This window comes from Microcaecilia unicolor, chromosome 1 (genome assembly GCF_901765095.1).
Source record: "Microcaecilia unicolor chromosome 1, aMicUni1.1, whole genome shotgun sequence".
In the NCBI taxonomy this organism is placed as follows: Eukaryota; Metazoa; Chordata; class Amphibia; order Gymnophiona; family Siphonopidae; genus Microcaecilia; species Microcaecilia unicolor.
Window position 1 is genome coordinate 104,090,479 of NC_044031.1, and position 12,200 is coordinate 104,102,678.

At 41.3% G+C, this 12,200-nt stretch overlaps 1 protein-coding gene across 1 annotated transcript in view; it reads left to right on the forward strand.

Annotated features, from left to right (window-relative positions):
• The window catches only part of MASTL (microtubule associated serine/threonine kinase like), a 247,832-nt gene that overhangs the window by 185,251 nt on the left and 50,381 nt on the right, over positions 1-12,200 (forward strand). Inside the window, 1 exon segment of the mRNA XM_030200885.1 lies at positions 3,924-5,150. Coding sequence (XP_030056745.1) covers positions 3,924-5,150 — 1,227 coding nt within the window.

Here is a 12,200-nt window from a genome sequence, read left to right on the forward strand (position 1 = left end):
TATATTGTAAAATTACATTGGCTTCCTGTCAATGAACATATATTATTTAAGGCAGCATGTTTGTTATTCCAAATTGTTCATGGTTCTACTTCTCAGCTTTTGATAGATATGGTTTCAAAATCACTCTTTGGTCATTCTTCTTGCTTACGAGATCAATTAATTTTATGCTCTCCTATTTTTAGAAAAATGTGTTTCTTGATGGTAGTGAATACAAATTTTTCCATTACATATTCAGAACAAAATTATTTGAAATTTCAAAAAATGTTAATAACATACTTGTTTGGGCGATCCGAAATGTAAAATGGTTATTTGGAAATATCATAGTATTTTATACTATCTTACTATTGTATTGCTATGATTTTAATTTTTGATATTTCCCCTACTCTTGTACACAGTGTTGAATTCTATTTTTAGGGAAACTGTGGTTTAAAGCACTACATTAACATGGACTTCTGGGTACTAAGATGCCTGTAAAAAAAATCTATTCTTTGCAATCTACATGTGTGGTTTCTTTTTAAGTGGTTTAAATAGGGGGATATGGTATGAAATGGGGAGCCAATGCTTTTTAATACAGAAGGGTGGTAATATTAGATTTCTTTTTGCCAGTCTTCACTCAAATTGGGAATTTCTATTAGTCAGAAATATATAATACTACTAGTTAAAAAAGGCCAGTTTCTGAAAGAAATAAATGGGCGCTAGCAAGGTTGTCCTCTAATGGCAATTATGTTTTTAAGGGAACTGTTGTGAGTGAGCGAGTGTGTGTGTGCGAGAAGAGTGTGTATGTGTGTGTGAGAGAAGAGAGTGTGTGTGTAGTGTGTGTCCCGTGTGCAGCAGTTGTGCTCTCTCCCCTGCATTCATCCATATGCAGCAAACGTCCTCTGTGCCCTGCCCCCTTCATCCATGCATGTGCAGCATCTCTCCCCTGCCCCCTCCATCCATCGTGGTGCAGCAGTTCTCCTCTGTCCCTTGCCCTCCCCCCCTACATGTGCATCAACTCTGCATTCTCCCCTAGCCTCTCCTCCATCCACCCATATCCAGGGCCCCCCCTCCCTCCATCTCTCTCCCCTCTGAGTTCCAGGACCCCCTCCCCCTCCCTCCGAGGTCCACGCCCCCCTTTCCTCCGACTTCCATGCCCCCGCGCTTCCCTCCCTCTCTCTCTCTCTCTCTCTCTGCCCTCCAAGCACGACCTGTCCTCCGGCAGCCCTTCGCCTTCCTAAGTGCTGGCTGTATTTTAAAAATTCTTACCTTGGGCTGTGGCGTCCACAGTGAAGGCGAGCGGCGCTTCAAACAGCCTTCGCATGCGTCTCAGCTCTGCCTCTGGTCCCACCCTCATTTCTTGTTTCCTGTGACTTTTCTTGAGTAGACTCCCCAGAAATCTATCAGATGCAGAAAAGCATGGATCAACTATAAGAAGTCTTTGACTAGCTCAGGAAAGTTAGAAGCAAGCACAGGCCTCAATCATCCTGAATGTCCCAGAGCTAGGGAACCATCAAGAGAATAGCACAGGACTAATTAAAGAAGACATGGGTGGTAGTGGGTCAACCTCACTGTTCCAAGACAATCAGAGTCTTATTTAACTAAGGAGTGGAGCTGAACCCTCCTCCAGTCGCTTGAACATGCTTGTTCATTGTCCCAGAAACTGTAAGAGGAACAGCAGCAGAGCCCTTCATTTTGTCAATACATTTACTTAAGATAAAACCAACAAAACCAGTCTGTAAAGTACAATTCCATAATGATCCCTTTATACCTGGAAAGTCTATTAAACCCTTATGTTTTATGTTTGGGGGTTTTGGTTTTATATATTATGCATTATAGAGTTGGGATTGGAGGTTGGTGGTAGGGTGATTTTGTATGTATGATTTTATTTATGAATGCTACTGTAAATTACCGCAAATATTTATAGAAGTGGTCAATAAAGAAAAATATATCAAGGAACTTGCATTTGTCACAATCTCAGTCCCTGGTAGGTTATGTTATAGTCAGTCCAAAAATAAGTGGCTAATAAGTCCAAAAAGTGTGTATAAAAAAATTCTTAGTAAATAAAATCCAATATGGTCCACGTTCGTCCACCTAGAGCTGCTTCAGGTGTATTCAACGTGTGAATACAACCATGTGGAACCACAGCTGATCAAGGTACTGAGACCTGACATCTTCTGTTGTAATTTGCTTTCTTAGATCGTATATTCTGTTGAGTGGGGCAGCCATATGTTTTGACCTTGATCAGTTGTGGTTCCATATGGTTGTATTCACACATTGAATTTCAGCATGTCATATACCCCTGAAGCAGCCCTAGTTGGATGAAACGTGGACCATGTCAGGTTTTATTTAATTACTAATAAAGAATTTTTTATATATATATTTTTGGACTACACTTTTGGACTGGTTTTCTGCTATAGATTTAAGAAGCCTCTCTGGTGTTGTGTAGGTTATGTTATAGGATATTCTAGATTGGGCTCTTCAGAATTCTGTACCCCTTGCCCTTTGCCAGGAACAAAGATATGTTGACTTTGAAAAAGAATTGAAGCCTGGCTGTTTAAAGGCTTTAAAGATTATCAGGACTTAGCTAGATATAGTATTTGGTTGGGTTAGGGGTTTGCTGTATTCGATTAAAAAAATAGGCATATTATATATCTGAAATTGTATACTGTGTGTGTTATGACTTTGCAACTGCCTTGGGTGCCTGAAGAGTTGCAATATTAAGTTAGAGTAAATAAAATACAAAATCTTAAACTATACCATTGTGTGTTATAAATCTTAAAGAGCTACAGTACCAATTTAGAGATTTGCAAGGTTGCAATGTGGAGTTTTGGCCACACTTTTACCAGTCTGTCTTGATATCACTTCCTGTTAAGGTGCATGGTTTGGACTGGCTGTCATACAAAGCCTGTATTGCAGAATATAGCTCAGCTCCTATTTTTTGAGCCATTTTTTGTTGCTTTTCAAGCTTAACTTTATGTTCCAAGCTTTATTTATGCTTGTATCCCACAAATGGGATTTGCAATGCTAAATTGTGGACAAAGTACTCTTTTTCGTAAAACATTTTATATGTTCTCATCTATTGATCCATTTGGTTGAAAGGCTATATGCATTAAAATGAAATTGATAGTGTTCATGAATTATAGGTAATGATGTTTGGTTAATTTTGAAAAAGATCTTGATGCTTTATAAGTAAAACCTTGTTCTTGCTGAGGTTCATTATCCATGTGTGGGGTTTTCAAAAATTTTTTTAAACAAACTCTTCGGGGATGGGGGGGGGGGAGAAATAATTTGTTACTTTGGAGTGACAATGCAGAAGGGTCATAATAATCCAGGCCCTCTGTGATTTTGTTCTGAATGGTTGGTTGTTATATTAGGAAGTGGAGGGGGGGTGAAGAAAAAAATTTGGATGACTGTTATGATTTTCTATTTGTATTGTGTTTCCTTGCTTTAATGAACAGATTTAAGTATAAACAAACTCCTCCATTATTAATGGAGCATATGTCCATGTAGAATATTCAAGGATGGAAGCATGTTTAGGGGTATGTAGCTTTTGGGGTTTTTTTTGGGGGGGGGGTTTGGGGGGGTGGGGGGTTGGTCTTATTGTGACTAAGTGAGATTAAGGATGCAGGAGCAGATCAAAAGAATAGCATGCCCATGCACTCAGCAGCCCTTCAACTTGGAAACTGACACTATTGTTATGCAGTCTCTCACTGGAGAGGGATAAGGGAATAAAAACAAAACTGGGTTAAGCTTTAAATTATGCTACAAAGTAAACTATTAATAATGTTTGTCCCAACTGCTCACTGAAATATCTGCAGAAACATTATTTTCCCATGAACTGAAGTATAAAAGTAGTTTCAGAATGGATTGAGACTGTATTACTTCTGTGTGTTCACACTTTGCTTTTTATCATTGTTAAAAATATACAATGTATCTCTTTTCAGGAAAAGGAATACTCTTTGTGCAGTGTGAAAGACAGTGTATTAGAAAATGTTAGCAAAAGAACACAAAACATCGAGGAAGTGAATAGCTTGACCAGAAAAGATCTTGAGTCGGTCATCTCCCCCATTGGAAAAAATGACTCTTCCAGTGAGCATGCTACAGAAGTTGTACCCATTGATCTAGGGGATACACCTCCAGCTGCTCCTTCTCTGAAAGCTCTTGCAAGAAAATGCCTGTACGGAAATGATGCCTGGGAAGAAGTGCTTGGCTTAGAGAAGGCTGGTGTAGTTGATGCTGTAGCATTACACAGTTACCAGCAATCCCCTCTATGTTTAAGTAACCCTACAAAGTATACCCAAGAAGAGGAAAAGACAGAAAAAGTCAGAGTGAAAAGAAACTATGAACTGGTTGAAAAAAGTCCTAGTCAGGAACTTACTCAGGGAAAAAAGAGCAATGCCGAATATAAACGTGGGTGTGAAATATATAGTCAACCAAATTTTGGCACAGGTTTAACAATAGAAATAGAATCAATAATGCTTTGTGGTTTCAGAAGACAGAATGAGAATTCAAAAAGTAAAGATGTGGAGGAAAAACATAAGAGTTCTGCACCCAAAACAGAAATATTAACCAATCAGCTACTAGCAAAAAACCTCTTATGTGAGCTAGATGAGCACTGGGGAAAAGGGCAACAGAATAATCCGAACTCCAGTTTTCTGTCCAATGATGATATAAATGCCCAGGAAAGAAATTTTACCGTAGAATCTGATTCATCCTTCCCTGAAATGTCCATTATAGAAAATCACCTGGAAAAAAAACTTTCAGATCTAAATAAGAGCATCAAAGAACTTTCCTTTGAGGAGTCCAAACCAGAAAGCAGAGAAATTTCATCACCTTTCCCGGAAACTCACAATGATGATGATGAACATGCCATCCTGCATTATAAATCTATGAACAGTGATGAAAAGACAGCACTTAAACTTCTTCCAGAATTCTATGATAACACATGGACATCTCCTGTCATTGAGAGGGTCAGAATGGCAACTGTGTTGAAAAAGCAAAATATTGTAGCTTTCCGAAGTTACAACAGTCCTATCAATGGCTCCAATATGTCTGAACCATCCATGTGTAGCTTAAGTTCTTTAGATAAAATGGATATCTCTTCTGCTTGTACAGGCTCTTATCCCATGACAGTTACTCCAGCACAAAGGAGCAGATATAAGGGGTGTCAGGTATGTGCAATACTTTTATATTACAATTCCTTTGGAATATTTCATTGAATAGTTTTCTATGTGCTTGTTCAGAGAAAGAAGTAAAAAAAAAAAATAGGCATGGTAATACAGTGAAAAACTTTACCCATTGTGTTCAATTCTGGTCGCTGCATCTCAAGAAAGATATAGTAGAATTGGAAAAGGTGCAGCGAAGGGCGACTAAAATGATAGCAGGGATGGGACGACTTCCCTATGAAGAAAGATTAAGGAGGCTAGGGCTATTCGGCTTGGAGAAGAGACGGCTGAGGGGAGACATGATAGAGGTATATAAAATAATGAGTGGAGTGGAACAGGTGGATGTGAAGCGTCTGTTCACGCTTTCCAAAAATACTAGGACTAGGGGGGCATGTGATGAAACTACAGTGTAGTAAATTTAAAACAAATCGGAGAAATGTTTCTTCACCCAACGTATAATTAAACTCTGGAATTCGTTGCCAGAGAAAGTGGTGAAGGCGGTTAGCTTAGCAGAGTTTAAAAAGGGGTTGGACGGTTTCCTAAAGGACAAGTCCATAAACCGCTACTAAATGGACTTGGGAAAAATCCACAATTCCGGGAATAACATGTATAGAATGTTTGTACGTTTGGGAAGCTTGCCAGGTGCCCTTGGCCTGGATTGGCCGCTGTCGTGGACAGGATGCTGGGCTCGATGGACCGTTGGTCTTTTCCCAGTATGGCATTACTTATGTACTTATGTACTTATGTAATCATAGACAGTGTTAGAGCAGTGCATCTTGCACCTTTTTTGGAGGCTCAACTGGTCAGGTTTTCAGTATCATCACAAATATGTATGAGACGTATGTAGCTTAAGTCAGAGACCCTTTATCGTTTAAGATATACATCAAAAAACCAGATACAGAAAATAAAGACCACATTATGGGAGTAAGAGATTCATAAAAAATAATAATAAAAAAGAAATTATAGGATATAACTATAGCCACAAATATTTAAAACACCAATGCATCCTGATTACCTTCTTGCTTACAGTGGGATAAACATAAAGGAATCCTGTTCAGAAGGAATGGATCCTCAGAAGCTTAGCGGAGATTGGGTGGCAGAGCCGTTGGGGGGAGGCAGGGCTGGTGGTTGGGAGGCGGGGCTAGTACTGGGCAAGACTTCTACGGTCTGTGCCCTGAAAATGGCAGATACAAATCAAGGTAAGGTATACACAAAAAGTAGTACATATGAGTTTATCTTGTTGGGCAGACTAGATGGACCCTGCAGGTCTTTTTCTGCCGTCATCTACTATGTTACTGTTAGTAACTTATTTATCCAAAAGAGAGAGCTCTGAGCTGGATCAAAAAAATTATTAGAAAACTTAACTACACATCTGCAAGAACGTGACCCCTATGGCAAGTATTCCTGCCTTCAGCTTTAAAAATTCCTTAGAAAGATAGGCCATATTGTCTTTACCTGCCTTTATATTTTTCTATCCTGTCTGCCCATCCTTGCCATCTACCTTTCACTCCCTTAGAAATCCTATTCTGTGTTGAATTCAGATACCGTTTTTGTTTCCACCATCTCAACCAGGAGACTGTTTATGAATTCACCACCCTTTCATTGAAGTATTGGGGGATGGGGGAATAGATTCCCACTCTGAAGAGGTGGGGGGGGGGGGGGGCTTAAGCAGGGAGCACCCTACTCTGTCAGCCTTGGGGGCATTGGGTCATGACTTCGCAGCCTGATGCTCATGGGCAGTGAAAGAACCCCAGCAAAAAGCTGGGGTTATCTTACTGTTCATTTTTAGGCCCTAACGCAACTTGCGTTGTATCACCACAAGCCATGTTAGGATATTTGCATTGTAGTGAGATTCAAGTCATGTATGTTAATGTTTTGCATTTCATTGCTATGTAACCCACAGAATCTTAAAATATCACCGTGGGAAATTAAGTTGGGGTTCGTTTAGGGTCCTTTAAGTTGCTTTAAGAGGCAAATAATGCAACTTAAAGCCCTAACACACCTTGATGAATTTTCCCCTTAAAGTCTTAGCCCATCTTTGAGGAAATATTCACTGCCTGAATACTTTTAACTTGTGATTCACATTGAACAGACTGATTATCTACAAAACTAACTTACCTTCAATTTTATTCAATTTGTCTGTCCAGAAAAAAAAACACACAGTTGGGAATTAGGACTGAATCTGTCTATCCTGTTTGCCACCTTCAAACGTCTCCAAGTGGGATTCCCTCAGAAGGAGGGACTTAGAAATTTCAGGAAATACAACCACTGTTGGCACAGAGACAATAACTTCATGGGATACAGTAATGGCACTGTCCAAATTCAAATAAGGTATTCCCTGTGATATGGACAAACAATTGGTGAAGGCCCACTAGCAGAGAGAGGAAATGACCCTTGTGCTCAAGTAAGCACCCAAATTTGACCAGTTGGGTGTGTGTGGAATGGCCCTTGAGCTCAAGGACGCATCCAAATTTGACTGGTCTCTTACAAGTGCTGTATGTTTATAAATTAGGTGTCGATGCATAGGTCCAACTACTTCTGGAGTGCTAGACATACCCAGTTTTAATTTCCCCTTTCTTTTACCCATTATGAACCACACCAGAAAACAAGACAAAACAGTACCTTCTGATTGTTCCAAGCAGTCTCCTGAGCAAGATTTTCAGCCTCAGACTCCAAAGGGGTCTAGCATACTCTTTGAGGTAGGCCTCTGATGCAGCACTGGCTTGCCTTTTAGATATTCCTGGTGGTGGTACCACCTGCTTCACCAGCTCTCTTGGGTACTGCAACCTGTTTCAATTGATCCAAGCAGGTATTCCTCCTCTCACCACTTCAATAGAGACCCATTATATTGAAATCTTTCATGCATGCTCATTGTGGTAATCCTGAAAACCAAACTGACTATGCAAGTCTCTAGGAGAGAGTTGAAAAGCATTATTGTAGGGGATAATTTTATAGTAGGCTGCTTGCCAAACTAAAAGTAGACAAGAGCGATTGGGCCTGATGGGATACACCCGAGGGTGCTTAAGGAACTCTGAGAAGTTCTGTCGGCTCTGCTGACGGACCTCTTCAATGCTTCCTTAGAAACTGGAGTGGTCCCGGTGGACCGGAGAAGGGCAGATGTGGTTCCTTTGCACAAGAGGGAAGTAAGGAGGAGGTTGGAAATTACAGACCTGTCAGTCTGGTGGTGAGTAAGCTAATGGAAACGCTTCTGAAAAGGAGGATTGTGACATTTCTTGAATTACATGGAATGCAAGACCCGAGGCTGCATGGCTTCACTAGTGGCAGGTCGTGTCAGACGAATCTGACCGTCTTCTTCGACTGGGTGACCAAACAGTTGGATGTGGCAGGGGTGCTTGATGTGGTATACTTGGATTTTAGCAAAGCCTTTGACATGGTTCCGCACAGGCGACTGATAAATAAATTGAGTGCCCTCGGTGCGGGACCTAGAGTAATTGATTGGGTAAAAAATTGGTTGAATGGTAGGAGACAGAGGGTGGTGGTAAATGGAGCTTGCTCTGAAGAAAAGGATGTCGTCAGGGATCGGTCCTAGGGCCAGCTCTTTTTAACGTCTTTGTGAGTGATATTGCGGAAGGGCTGTCTGGTAAAGTTTGTCTCTTTGTGGATGATACTAAACTCTGCAACAGGGTGGACACCCTGGAGGGTGTGAATGACATGAGGAAGGACCTAGCGAAGCTAGAGGAATGGACCAATATTTTTCAAAATAATGTTTCTGCAACTGAGGTTTAATCCCAAAAAATGCAGGGTCATGCACTTGGGTCGCAAAAATCGGGAACAGTACAGTATAGGGGGTGTAGTGCTTCAGTGTGCGAAAGAAGAGTGGGACTTGGGGGTGATTGTGTCTGACGACCTTAAAGCTTTCAAACAGGTAGAAAAAGCGATGGTTTAGACCAAAGGGTTTATGGTCTTAAAATTTAAAGATCAATCTTTGTTCTTTTTGTAACAGTGATTGATCAACATTTTTGCTTCTCCAATGAGGCTTTACCACACGTAGAGCACAGAATTGCAATTGTTCAAATTATGATTATTTTTTTGTTTATTTTTTTAATGCAGAGCCCAACAATTGGTTTGTCAGAGCTTTTAACTACTCTTTTGTGTTCCAACACAGAAGTTTTTATCTTTCTTTTTGGCTTACCTATATAAACAAGGTTGCACAAGCAAATTATCACATACCATATTACTAGTGTTACAATTCGAAAATGATCTCAGAACAAAAAATAAACCTTTGTTTGGAAACACAACTTGTTTAGTATTCATCATCACTACATAGGCCTCACAGTGACTACATTAGTAGTGTACCAGCATGTGGTTGTGTTCACTGACTCCAGTTTTTATTGATAGAAAGGTGCAGTTGTCGCTCTTAGATTTTATTTTTCTCTTTTAAAAGAAACCTTCACATTGGTATCTGAAAAGCAGTTTAATACCTGTAGGATATGCCAATTTTTTTTGTAATGATTCCTGTAATATCATGGGCTAAATTGGAAAACTCTAAAGTACGTATAAGGCTATTGATTTTGTCTTAGTAGATTTCTTTAATAATCTCTGATTTCAAAGCTTGGAACTGGGAGGGAGGGGGGACCCTGGAACTGAGTGGGAGGAAGGGAGGGCGTGGGGGACCCTGGAACTGGGAGGGAGGGGGGAGACCCTGGAACTCGGAGGGAGGAAGGGGGGCCTGGAACTTGGAGGGAGGTGGAGGGGGACGGGAGGGGGAATGTACCACCTGTAAAAAAAAAAAAAAAAATTCAGCACCCCCAATCATTTTGAAAAGTTGGCTCCTATGGATGGGAGGTGAGGGCAGGAGAGAGAGGAAAATTGCTGGACATGGATGGAGGGGGAGGGCAGGGGGAGAGGAGAATTGCCAGACATGGATGGATGGTGAGGAGGGTAGGAAAAGAGGAGAATTGCTGGACATGGATGGAGGGAGAGGGCAGGGGGAGAGAGGAAAATTGCTGGACATGGAGGGGAGGGCTGGGGAGAGAGGAAAATTGCTGGACATGGAGGGGAAGGGCTGGGAGAGAGGAAAATTGCTGGACCTGGATGGAGGGGAGGGGAGAATTGCTGGACATGGAGGGGAGGGGAGAATTGCTTGACATGGATGGAGGGAAGTACATAAGTATTGCCATACTGGGAAAGATCAAAGGTCCATTGAGCCCAGCATCCTGTTTCCAACCGTGGCCAATCCAGGTCACAAATACCTGGCAAGATCCCAAAAATGTACAAAACATTTTATACTGCTTATCCCAGAAATAGTGGATTTTCACCAAGTCCATTTAATAACGGTCTATGGACTTTTCCTTTAGGAAGCCGGCCAAACTTTTTTAAAACACCGCTAAGCTAACCACCTTTACCACATTCTCTGGCAAAGAATTCCAGAGTTTAATTACACGGTGAGTGAAGAAAACGTTTCTCCGATTCGTTTATATTTACTACATTGTAGCTTCATTGCATGCCCCCTAGTCCTAGTATTTTTGTAAAGTGTAAACAGACGCTTCACATCTAGCCGTTTAACGCCACTCATTATTTTATAGACCTCTATCATATCTCCCCTCAGCTGCCTTTTCTCCAAGCTGAAGAGCCCTAGCCGCTTTAGCCTTTCCTCATAGGGAAGTTGTCCCATCCCCTTTTATCATTTTCGTCGCCCTTCTCTGCACCTTTTCTAATTCCACTATATCTTTTTTGAGATACGGTGACCAGAATTGAACACAATATTCGAGGTGCGGTCGCACCATGGAGTGATACAAAGGCATTGTAACATCCTCATTTTTATTTTCCATTCCTTCCCTAATAATACCTAACATTCGATTTGCTTTCTAAGCCGCAGCAGCACACTGAGCAGAAGGTTTCAACATATCATCAACAACGACACCTAAATCCCTTTCTTTGTCCGAGGTAGGAGATTTGCTGGACATTGATGGAGGGCAGGGGAGAGGAGAATTGCTGGACATGGATGGAGGGGAGGGCAGGGGGAGAGGAGAATTGCTGGACCTGGATGGAGGGCAAAGGAGAGGAGAATTGCTGGACCTGGGTGGAGGGGGAGAGAAGAGCAGGGGAGAGGGTAATTGCTGGATATGGATGGATGTAGAGGGAGGGCAGGGGAGAGAGGAGAATTGTTGGACATGGGTGGAGGAGAGGTTAGGGGAGAGGAGAATTGCTGGACATGGATTGAGGGGAGGGCAAGAGGGAGAGGAAAATTGCTGGACATGGATGGAGGGAAAATTGTTGGAGGGGAGAGGAGAAAAACTGTACATGTTGGAGAAAATAGGCATAAGCTGGATCCACTCTATATTCTCTCCAGCTAAGTCCGTGGTGAACCCAACTTTCCCTTACAGACGTAGGGTAGGAAGTGAAGAAGAAAGTAGGAGAGTAAAGAAATCAATGGATTAGAGTCCCTGGAAATGGAGTTAAGAAAACAGGTAGAGCAGCAGAACTAGAGACTGGGACCAACATGATCAGGAAAACAAGTCACCGTACAATAAAGTTAGAGAAAATGTTTTGTTTTGCTTTTTAAAATTTTATTTTAGTGTTTGAAATATGTCCAATTTGAGAATTCACATGTGCTGTCTTATTTTGCACTGTACAGGAGGAAACATATTTTTCTGATTTACTGGTATTGTGCTACATGCAGTGTCTGGCTTCTTGGGATTTTAGGTTAATTTTTTGCCTGTATTTGAAGATGGTGTATCTCTGTTTGCATGTGTGACTACAAGGCCAAGTGTCTGAATAGGGATCTTTTTGTTAGGTTCTGAGAGTTTGATAACACAGGTTTGGCAAGGCTGTTCTCCTAATTCTTGGTCTGTGTGCTAATTAGGTTTGTGTCATTTTGGGTGTACTAGAGCTGTAACAGCTTACAGAAATTATTTATAATAAAAAGCATCAAAATTTATTTTTCCTATACTGGTGCAATATTTTCAATGATGCCTTTTTTTATGTGCTCCATGGTTGGTAAAAGAGGTATAGTAGTTGTAGGCATGGCTACTGTGGGGGGGGGGGGGGGGGTGAAACCACAGTGACACCACCCCTAAGGTTGCCCTATATGAG